The following is a 12,001-nucleotide window of genomic DNA, read 5'->3' as shown; positions in this document are numbered from 1 at the left end:
TACATTTCTGCGGGTGTACTTTCTAACAGTTATCTGAAGATGACCAATTATCAGGTTATTTATCTCAATGCCATTGAGAAACCCTGTAGGAATAGGCTTCAATATTCCTGGTCAATAGAGAAAGTTGGGAAATTGGACAAAGGTGTGCAGCACTCATGCTGCTCCAGCAATGAGACCAAGTAACTTGTCTTCCATTTGTCTAAACATCTTGAATTACCTGTTCCATATCCATGCTGTCCATAGCTGGATGCTTGTGGAAAAGACGCTGAAGCTGTGTTCATATTCATGCTCTGTTTAGCCGATGCTGGAGGAACCTATGAAAGCATTTAAGACATTTTCAGTCCCTTAAATTGAAAATGCAACAGTAAGAGCTTTAACAATACTACAAAAGAAACACATTTTTAAGAAAATGTACAGAAACAAATTTGGTTATTTTTGTTACTTTAAACAATCTCCTGAGAGAACTCAAATTACACGCGCCAAAAATACGAGTTTAGGCTATATTTTACAGTAACATGAATTCAATTTTACGTTAGGAGTACTGCAGAAAACTTGAACAGGACCTTTCTAAACATATAGCTTGTATTTGAAAAGCAACTCCATAGATTCCCAACAAAAAAAACTTTGCATATCATCACAAGGACCATTGGTCTAAATGTAGCAAACTCATCTCAAGCAATTTTATGTAACAATATTTACATGGACTTTCCTGTGTCCTCTTGCGCCTGGTCAGTCTAGTTATTTTTTTTGTATGCCAGGAGTCAAGTAAATTAAAATAAATTTTGTTTCCAGCACTATTTAATCAAAGATTAACCAATTTAAGAATCCTTTCTGGGATGAGCGATGGTCTGTGAGGTGGGGACAAAAGCTGAGAAATTGACAGAATATTGAAGCTGCAAAATTCAGAGCTGAAGTGAATGCCTTCTGGGGTCATGCCAACCGATAGAAACAAAGCCAATACTATGAACTTCAACAGAAATGGTCAGTTCTGAGATGAGTAACTGACTATTGTGGATATCACTCAGCTATAGCTGACAGATCCCTCAATTTGTAGGAAGGAACAGCAGATGCTGGTTTACACCGAGATAAGACACAAAATGCTGGAGTAACTCAGCGGGACAGGCAGCATCTCTGGATGGAAGGAATGGGTGACGCTTTGGGTCGAGACCCTTCTTCAGACTGAAAGTCAGGGGAGAAGGAGACACAGATATAAGGACGGGTAAAGTGTATGAAAACGAGACAAAGGGGATTAAAATCAAAAAAATGTAGAATAGATCATTGTTAGCTAGAAGGTGACAACGAAGCATAGAGATAATATTTAATCAGGGGAACAGTCAGACTGGTCGGAGAACTAGGAAGGGGAAGGGATGGAGAGGGAAAGCAAGGGTTAGTTCAAGTTAGAGAAATCAATATTCATACCGCTGGGGAGAAATCTGCCCAAGCGAAATATGAGATGTTGTTCCCCCAATTTGCATTGCATCTCACTCTGACAGTGGAGGCCCAGGACAGAAAGGTCAGCATGGAATGTGAGGGGGAGTTAGTGTTTAGCAACCGGGAGATCAGGTAGGTTTAGGTGGATGGAGCAGAGGTGTTCAGCCAAACTATCCCCGAGCCTGCGTTTTTGCTCTTGCCGAGCCCTCAATGACATCTCATCTATTTACCATACTTCTGCGCTACACACTCATCTGCTGGATAGAGCAGAGAAGGTTCCCCTGGACGTCACCTTCTACCCAGACATCCATGATTCAAAAGACCATTATGCAATTTTCACCACCAAGATTCTATCATCAGACATATTCTCTGTCCCTGACTTCCCTCTCAAAGTGACCATTCTCTTTGCAGCTCTCAGATATGCTCATCTCCAGAAATGTATTCTCTTTTTATGGCACATTCCCTACAACCAACAAAAAGACATCACTGGTCCTTGTTTCAGTTACATTCACATTACTGAGGGACTAATATTCCTCCAGTTGAAGCAGCCTGTCATTTGGTCATAATCCCAGTGCACAATATAGCACAGATAGAGGTACGTTCGGCCCATCTGCCCCCTGCCCACCATGTCCTACACTAACCACATGTTCTGCATTGGGCCTACATCCTTATGCTTTTCCTATCTGCACATGTCCAAATGCCGTTTAAACTTTCAGTGTCTGCCCCAACCACCTCACCTGGCAGTGTGGCAAATGTGGTCATGCACTTTGGTGGTAGGAATAAAGGTGGAGACTATTTTCTAAATGGGGAGAGAATCCAGAAATCAGTGGAGCAATGGACTTGGGAGTGCTGGTGCCGGATTCCCAAAAAGTTCATTTGCAAGTCGAATCGGTAGTAAGAAAGGCCAACGCAATTCTAGCACAACAACTTTTTCACCTCTCATCTTAAAGTTGTGCCTCTCGTTTCCCCTGCCTTCGGAAAAAGACTGACCATTGGTTTTGTCCATTTTCTTAGTTACCAGCATATTGCATTCAGTGATCACAATGTCGTGCTTTGTAAGAACGAAACTGCCTGAGTGTGTTGTGGATTGTCCACTTTCAGTCTGCGGGGGCAGATTCCTGTTACTTGCCACTTTAATTCTCCATCAGTTTGTGACCTTCTGCACAGTTATAATGAGTTATAATTACTGCATTGTAATCTTGAGGAAGAGGACCACTGCTTCCATCTGGCAACATTGCAGTCTTCTAAACTTGATATCAGTTTATAAAATTTCAGGCAACTCACTTTATCTCAATTCGCATATCACTGTACCTTAATTGATACACGTGACAATAAAAGACCTTTAAAACCTTTATCTGTTTCTACTGTAAGTCCTGTTATAATGGTTCAAGTCTACACCCATAGTCTGACCAGCTGTCCATTTCCCACAGTTGGGCATTTTGCAGATTTTACATTCCTGGTTTTCTCTAACTGCTCTAATTTCACACCTTTTATGTTCCTTTGTTTCTACTCTGTCCCTGTAATTGTCCTCATTAACCTATCAAACAGATTCCACTTGAAGCCTATTCCCATGGCAATCCTGGATACGCTAACACAGGAATGGGAAGAAAAAGGTTATGCTGAACAAACAACACAGCCCGGACTATAAATCCAGATTTTGCAGGGTATACGCTACTACAAATCAAATTGGATTGTAAAATATTCCAGCTGTAGATGTTCAACTTATAAAAGTAAAAAATATTTTTTCTCATTCCTACTCATGCTCTGTATTTCCTGCAACTACATTCAAATCCAATGATCTACTCTTACATAAATAGAGACAAAAAACAGAATCACAAATTATTATTAAACGTTCAAACATTTTAGGATACTGAATGTGATCATAAACAGTATGATACTAAAGTAACAAATCACTTACAAACATAGCAGGCCCATATTGGAAAGTGCTAGGTATTCCAGGCATTCCAGCAAAATATGGTAACCCTGTGTAACTGTAGCCCGGTGGCAAAGCTGGGTTTAAGAAGGCCTGTTGAGCGGTGTGATGACTTTGCGTCTGATTTTGCTGAGGCTGGGCTAAGGTTGTTGCGGGAGCAGGTGAAGCAGAGTCACCCCTGCCAAACTTTGCAAGGTCACCTAAAATGTGTGATCATATTTAATTTAATATGGTTCTGTAAAAAATCAACTTCTATATTTATAGGTCTACTATTAACTTGTTACCATAGTTACATTAGAAAGTAACTCACATGATCGCATTTATGCCTGAACTATATTAACTGAATACAATGAACTATAAGAATAGCAGTTTAAAATTAGACAACAGAATCAAGGTTTAAATAAATACTTTTGGAAATGAGAAATACAAATTATTTTTGCTCATGCACATTGAGGGAGGTTGTATGCTCCACTAATAAGCAATTAACCTACTGTACTGACAAAAATTACTCAAAAGACAAAATGTACAAAAAAAAATGATGCAAAATAATCTTTAAAAACACACCCGAGTATGGGTTACTTGAAAGATTTCCATCTCTGCTTGCAAGTGCCGTAGCTGGAGCAGGAAACGCCATTCCATAATAATCCTACGAGTAGGAGTTGTTTGGGGTGGGGAAAGAGGAAGGGGAGATGGAAGGAAGAGGGAAGTAGAAGAGGGAAGGGGAGAGAAAAATACATACTGGATTTACAATGGCAAGTAGAATTATCAGGTTTGCAGCCTTTCATGTTTGCTCTGCAATTTAATAAACAACATGGCTGATCCTCTGCCAGGTCCACTTTCCCATCCGATAGCCTATCCTGTTATACAAAATATCTGCCGATCATGATTTTCAATATACTCAGCAACTCGGTATCTACACACCTCTACAATAAAGAATTGCAACTGTTATGAATACGTTCTTTAAGGTGAGAGAGGAAGAGTTAAAAGGGTCCGGAGGGGCATATTTTTCACACAGCTTCTGGTAGCTTGTGATCATGGCTGATCACAAGCTACCAGAGGAAGTGGTTGGGGCAGGTACATTTACAATATTAAAACAAATATTTGGCATGTATACGAGTAGGAAAAGTTTAGAGGAATATTGGCCGAACATAGGCAAGTGGCAGTAGCTCATGTAGCCACCTCAGTCAGACAAGCTGGGCTGAACTGACCATTTCTGAGTTGTATAACTCAATGGCCGTAATGGGTACAGAACTTGCTCATCTCAGTCTCTGTACAATTAATCAAAGCAGAAATGTTTTTACAAAAAACACTTAAGTTTAATAATAAAGAAACTCGAGCAAGCCATCACAGCTGAAAATTCACATTAGGGATAATAATGGTAAGCCGACTTGGAAACATTCTGCTTCAAATCATAAGTTCTTAGCATGTATTTTTACACATTCTACAAGAGCACAAAAATGAGCTTAGACTCTCGTAGAGTAATATGGAGAGCAGTATTTTTTTAAAGTCTTTTAAAATAAATCAAGGACACTAAGCCCTCTTGTGTGGTTGCAATAGTGCTAGTTTAGAAAAAAGATGGAGAATAACGTCCAGTGTCCTTCCATGCACAATCTGCAATTTTCTACATCAAATTGGTGACCACACTTCATCATTTGTAACATTTTGGAATGATATCAGGCAGTGGGAGGCTCTGGAAATTGAAGTTCATTTTGTTTCTGCAGTCCGTTCAAAAGAATGGAGGCAAGCATGCTATGAAACATGAAAATGAATCTTTATATCTATGCTTCTATCAACCTCTGAACCCGATTAGTTGTTTGAACATGACACCCCCATGGATAGCACAGATTAATTGGTCTCTACAACCAGTAAATGTCTCACAGAGAACATCTAAAAAATTAAGATATAATTCAACCAATGCTAACCACTCTGCATCAGATCGTACTAACCATTGGTAGCCTTGACTGAAGGACCTGAAGGTCATCATAGCCATATATCTATTTCAAAAAAGAAAATATGTCAAAATCCGTAAATAATTTAACTAGTAAACAATTTTTTTTCTAACTAAAGCATCTTTGAAAATAGCACAACAATTTCTGCAAGGGCAAAATTATAAATTCATCTACATTCAACTAATTACGTTTATTCATTCTTACCGGGTATGCAGGCAGCAGTCCACCTGGTCCAAAAATGTATTGATTGTGTAAAATAGGAGGAACACCTTGAGGAAGATTTGGCGGTGCCTTTCCTGCAATGAAAAAACAGTGTTAAAAATATGTAGAAAAATATGGGATCTGCACATGAAGTTCGTTGAGACTCATTTTATACAACATACAAAAGCTCTTTGGTCTTCTAAGTGGAGCTCCCCTTCATGTACAGGTATTGATAAACCCCGGTTGGACATTATGAATGTTCAGATGGTTCTCTTTAGGCAAATGATGCTGTCTGCTGAACTCCCATCTTTCAAGGAATATATTTCAATTTCTGAAGTCAAGGAATAGTATTCTTCAGCTTCCAATGCTGCGAGGGGACATGAGGGGTGCTAGAGGAGATTGGTGTATGCTTACATTAATGAAAGAGAGGGGCAATGGTCTGAGAGTGCTGCATTGTTGAGTGCTGCAGTCTTTGGAATTAGATGTTCTCTTCCCTCTCCAGTGGGCATTAAAAGATCCCAACAAAAGGAAGTAGGGAATTTATCTCCAGTGTGCTGCCCAAACTTATCCAATCAACATTTTAAAACAAAAATATTCTGAACATTACCATAATGTTGGATCTAAAACTTGCATTCTGGCACATTTGCTACATTAATGACTATTCTTTGAAGTCTTTAATTGGTGGTAAATCACTTTAGTGTAAGCCAAGATCACAAAAGGCACTACATAATGGACGTCTTTCTTCCAGCAACGGTTGAGCAACAGACAAAATGTGGTTAAAGGAGAGGAACAAGTTAATGAAAGGAGAAGGAACAAAGATGAAGAAGATAAACAAGTAGAGATACTTGGGTCCTGGTCGAAATTTGAGAACCTCTAATTTCAAGCTTAAAATTGAAAACAATCAAAACAACCCATTACAGAGTAGGTGCTCAAGAAAAACAGCCCTCTACCTGAAGATACAGGATGAACTGCTCTTGTGGCAGCAGCTGCCATAGATGGACTACTGACACTCAGTCCAAGGCTGTTGGTTGTGCTTAAGCTGTTGGAGGCATTAACTGATGATGTGGTAATCGTAGCAAATGTCAAAGGGGAGGGGAAGGTTGTAGAAGTCTGCAAACTGCTGTCAATATTTGTGTGCTGGAAGAAAGAATAAAAACAGTGTAAGCAGCATAACATTAAGAAATGCGATGAGCAGTAGGCTATATGTCCCTCAAACCTGCTCTGTCATTCAATTTGAATGTGGTTGACCCTGCCATAGACTTCACTCCATTTTGCTGACTGCTGTTTATAATAACTCTCAATTTCCCCGTGTATATTTTTAGCAAGAATATATTCAAGGCTGCAGCAGAAGATGACTAACTCCTCAACTCCAGGTAAAGAATTTCCAAAAATTCAGTAAAGGTCAGTATGAAGATTTTGGTTAGACCGTATTTGGAATATGGAGTGCAATTCTGGTTGCCTCATTACAAGTCAAGTCAAGTCAAGTTTATTCGTCACATACATATACGAGATGTGCAGTGAAATGAAAAGTGGCAATGCTCGCGGACTTTGTGCAAAAAGACAAACAAACAAACAACCAAACAAACTACAAACAGAATGGAACAGAATCACATATTCTTTTACATATTAAATATTGTGGGCGGAAGGAAAAAGGAAAAAAAACAGCAATTTAAAAAAAAGCAGTAGAGTGGTACAGTAAAGTTAGTCCCTGGTGAGATAGGAGTTTACAGTCCTAATGACCTCTGGGAAGAAACTCCTTCTCAACCTCTCCGTTTTCACAGCATGGCAACAGAGGCGTTTGCCTGAACGTAGCAGCTGGAACAGTCCGTTGCAGGGGTGGAAGGGGTCTCCCATGATCTTATTGGCTCTGGAGTTGCACCTCCTGATGTATAGTTCCTGCAGAGGGGCGAGTGAAGTTCCCATAGTGCGTTCGGCCGAACGCACTACTCTCTGCAGAGCCTTCTTGTCCTGGGCAGAGCAATTCCCAAACCAGATTGTAATATATCCGGACAAGAAGCTTTCCACAGCCGCTGAGTAGAAGCACTGGAGGATCCTCGGAGACACTCTGAATTTCCTCAATTGCCTGAGGTGGTAAAGGATCTGCCTTGCCTTACTCACGAGTGCTGCGGCGTGTGATATCCATGTCATATCCTCAGAGATGTGGACTCCCAGGTATTTAAAAGTGGTAGGAAACAGGAACCTCGGGATTGTCCAGTGGTCTCAACACAACAAAACGATTGCCCATTATGTGTTAGGTTTTACTCAGTGAAGAGGAGACTTCACTGAGGATGTCGGAGAGAACACAAACAAAAGATCATGAATACCAGGAATGCAGAGCTGTAGGGAAGGTCAAGCTGGGAGAGATGAACCAGACTAGTGTGCCTGTGCAGCCTAAATTACTTGTCGAACCCAACTGAACAAGATGAGACCAGTGCACCTCACCTCAGCTCAGCCTGACTCGCACAGTCCTTCAGCTCCAGTGAATTGATAGTCAAGTCAAGTCAAGTTTATTCGTCACATACACATACGAGATGTGCAGTGAAATGAAAAGTGACAATGCTCGCGGACTTTGTGCAAAAAGACAAACAAACAAACAACCAAACAAACTACAAACAGAATGGAACAATCACATATTATTTTAGGTGGAAGGAAAAAGGGATAAAACAGCACTTTAAAAAAAAGCAGTATAGTGGTACAGTAAAAGTTAGTCCCTGGTGAGATAGGAGTTTACAGTCCTAATGGCCTAAATATGGTAATATTTCCGGACAAGATGCTTTCCACAGCCGCTGAGTAAAAGCACTGGAGGATCCTCAGAGACACTGAATTTCCTCAATTGCCTTACTCACGAGTGCTGCGGCGTGTGATGTCCATGTCATATCCTCAGAGATGTGGACTCCCAGATATTTAAAACATCTCACCCTATCCACAGTATCCCAATTTATCCTCAATGGTGTGTACGTGCTCGGATGATGTGCCCTCCTAAAGTCCACGATCAGCTCCTTAGTTTTTTTGATGTTCAAGAGGAGGCTGTTGTCCTGACACCAGAGTGCCAGATCAGCCACTTCCTCTCGGTATGCCTTCTCATCGTTGTCTGAGATCAGGCCCACCACCACAATGTCATCAGCAAACTTGATTATTGAGTTGGAGCTGAACCTTGCCACACAGTCATGTGTGTACAGGGAGTACAATAGGGGGCTGAGGATGCAACCCTGGGGGGATCCTGTGCTCAGGATGAGGGACTTTGATGTATTCCCTCCCATCTTGACTACCTGGGGCCTGGCGGTGAGAAAGTCCAGGGCCCAGGCACACAGGGGGGTGTTAAGCCCTAATTCCAGTAGCTTCTCGGCCATTCTGGTGGGGACTATCGTGTTGAAGGCTAAACTGAAGACTATGAACAGCATCCTCACGTAGCCCCCCCTTCTGGCTGTCAAGATGAGAGAGAGCGGTGTGCAAAACCTGGGAGACCGCATCGTCCGTGGATCTGTTCGGACGGTATGCGAATTGTAATGGGTCCATGTTGCGAGGGAGGAAGGCGCAGATGTGTGTCTTCACCAGCCTCTCAAAGCATTTCATGACTACCGAGGTGAGGGCCACCGAACGGTAGTCATTCAGACAGGCTGGGGAGGCATTTTTAGGTCCTACATTACATGAAGGATCATGTTTTCTCTAGCGAGGGTGCAGAGCAGGTTTACCAGAATGCTGACTGGATTAGAGGGTTTCAGCTACTAGGAGAGGTTGGATGTACTTGAATTATTTTCTCTGGAACATCGGAGGTTGAGGGAAGACTTGATAGAAGTGTATAAAACTATGAGAGGATATACAGTTAGAACCTTTTCCCCCAGGGTGGAAATCTCCATTCAGAGAGTGGCGGGTCCCTGGAATGAACTGCCAGGGGTGAGGGTGGAGGCAGATGCAATCGTGACATTTAAGAGGCTTTTAGATAGGCACATTGATGTGCAAGAGGGACATAGATTATGTACAGGCAGTTTCATGTTTGGTGCAAACTGCTTGTGGTCACTGCTGCCTAACTTTGTTTTTCATAAAGATCTCTACGCAGTTGTATTCTATATATTTCCCTGTTTATGTATTGTTTTTCTATTCTTCCCAGCAAAGGGAGTAACGTCTCATTACCCTCGACTCTCGTCAGCAGCGGCCTCTGCAGTCCGTCTGCGTTTTTATTATTTTATGTCTATGTTTTTATGTAGTTTTTGTTATTTTTTGTTGGGGTATGTGTGTGGGGGGGTGGGGGTGGTGTGGGGGGGAGGGGGTAACTTTTAAATCTCTCCCTGCACGGGAGACCCGACCTTTTCTTTGTCGGGTCTCCGTTGTCGTTGGGGCTGCAACGAGGAGCGGCCTCCAACAGGAAGACCGGGGGCTGTGGTGCCGACTACTCACCTCACCGTCGCGGAGCTGGCCGAGTCCAGAGCGGGTGGAGCTGTGGTGGACGCTGCTGCGGCCCGACCCCCGGAGATTCGGTGGCTGCAACTGCGGGTTTGGCGGACGGTAACACCGGGAGCCCGCGGGTCCCTGGAGGGAGACCGCTTTTCGGGGCTTCCGCAGCGTAGACTTCTCCCGCCCGAGTTGCGGGGTTGAAGAGCTCCTGGAGCGGGGCCTTACAGCACCGCCCCGCGCGGCTTGGAATGGCGGCGGGTCTCTGCGAGCGCGCGCCGGGGGCTCTAACACCAAGACCCGGTGCGCGACCTTGCATCACCCGACGTGGCTTTAATGGCTGCGGGACAATTCGCCATCGCCCGCCGGGGGCTTTGACTTTGACTCTGACATCGGGGGGGGGGGGGGGGGGGGGAGTGCAGTGGAGAGAGAAGTTTTTTTGGCCTTCCATCACAGCAATGTGATGGATGTTTATGTAAATTATGTTGTGTCTTGGGTCTATTTGTTTGTAATGTATGGCTGCAGAAACGGCATTTCGTTTGGACCTCAAGGGGTCCAAATGACAATAAATTGAATTGTATTGAATTGTATTGTATTGTATTGTATTTATAATGCATCTTCCAGATTTTTGCGCACATTCTTAATTTTACCCATTTCGCTTTGTTTGTTGTGCCTTCTTCCCAACTTGCTTTCTCACCTCTATTAGTGGTAAATTTGGCTACAGTACAGTACATTGTGCTTTCATCCAAGTCAATAATATAGATTGTAGTTAAGGATCCAGCACAGATCCCCATGGCAACAAGCTAATCAGTTTGCCAACCTGAAAAACTCAACTTTAACCGGCCTCTATTCATGCGTATACATTACAGCAATGCCTCAAGTTCATGATCTCGAGCCAGACACAGCTCCAGTGTCATCTTTAAATTCACCGTTGATACCACTGTTGTTTGCGAATAATAGGTAATGATGAGTCGAAGTACAAGAGGAGGATTGATAAAATCTGATTGAATAGTACCAGACTAATAATCTTGCGCTCAACATTAGCAAGACTAAAGAGCTAATTGTTGACTTCAGGAGAAAACAGAATCCATGAACTGTCTTCATCAACAGGATAGCAGTGGATAAGAGTCAAAATGCATCACAGCCTGGTTCAGCAACTCGAACGGCCAGAAATGAAGGAGACTTCGAATGTTGTAGACATTGCACAGGTGGCGCAACGGTTGCATTGCTGCCTTACTAGGCCAAAGACCCGGGTTCGATCCTGACTACGAGGGCCGTCTGTACGGAGTTTGTACGCTCTCCACGTGGATTTTCACCGAGTGCACTGGTTTCCTCCCACATTCAAAGTTGCACAGGTTTGTAGATTAATTGGCTACGGTAAAAATTATAAATTGTCCCTAGTGTGTAGGATAGTGCTAGTGTTTGGAGATCGCTGGTCAGCACGGACTTGGTGGGCCAAAGGGTCAGTTTCCGCGCGGTATCTCTAAAACTAAATTGCAGTCAACCACGATGTGGACCCCCCCCCCCCCCCCCGAAGGATCTACAGGAGGCACTGCCTGAAAAAGGCAGCCTGTATCATCAACTCACACTACTCTGGCTGTACTCTCATTTTACTGCTGCGACCGGGAGAAAGGAACAGAGTCTGAAAACTTCTTAGTAACCAAATTCTTAAACCACACAGCACAACCCTAACCAAAACCCTGCCTCAACAAATATGATATAATCTGCAATATTGGTTGATTGAGGGCAGTGGGCAGATGCTATAGACCTGCATGGGAAGGTAGGCGCTCCCGCCCCCATGAGTCTTGGGCAGATGGGACTCGTCAGCCTGCAGTCCATCTAGGAGAGGGAAAACTCTGATTTAAAACCTCCACTGCCTTTTGGTCATATCCAGTCATGGAAAAGGCTCCTGGAGTAAACCTCAAGAAAATCTGGAGTCGGAGCCCCTAAGGCAGTTTGTTGTTGTCTACAACCTCGCTCTGGCAGCTCCTGCGACAGCGCTGGTGCCAAACTGTAACGGCCCTGCTGTTCCTTTGGATCGATCAGCGACGTGGAGAGGGGGGACGTGCTGCATGGGCAACAGCCTGTCCTCCATATG

At 43.2% G+C, this 12,001-nt stretch overlaps 1 protein-coding gene across 7 annotated transcripts in view; it reads right to left on the bottom strand.

Moving 5' to 3' along the window:
* Positions 1-12,001, bottom strand: part of ubap2 (ubiquitin associated protein 2) — a 120,510-nt gene that overhangs the window by 24,404 nt on the left and 84,105 nt on the right. For all 7 annotated transcript variants that reach the window (XM_033032060.1, XM_033032068.1, XM_033032046.1 and 4 more), the window contains exons 19-24: positions 6,465-6,651; positions 5,518-5,609; positions 5,311-5,358; positions 3,929-4,010; positions 3,350-3,564; positions 218-314 (exon numbers count right to left, since the gene is read on the bottom strand). In XM_033032060.1, the coding sequence (XP_032887951.1) occupies positions 218-314; positions 3,350-3,564; positions 3,929-4,010; positions 5,311-5,358; positions 5,518-5,609; positions 6,465-6,651 (721 nt within the window). The remainder of the gene's footprint in view (positions 1-217; positions 315-3,349; positions 3,565-3,928; positions 4,011-5,310; positions 5,359-5,517; positions 5,610-6,464; positions 6,652-12,001) is intronic.

The sequence above is a fragment of the Amblyraja radiata genome, chromosome 1 (genome assembly GCF_010909765.2).
Source record: "Amblyraja radiata isolate CabotCenter1 chromosome 1, sAmbRad1.1.pri, whole genome shotgun sequence".
In the NCBI taxonomy this organism is placed as follows: domain Eukaryota; kingdom Metazoa; phylum Chordata; class Chondrichthyes; order Rajiformes; family Rajidae; genus Amblyraja; species Amblyraja radiata.
The sequence above is the reverse complement of the archived record's forward strand: the minus strand, read 5'-3'. Positions and strand labels throughout refer to the sequence as shown.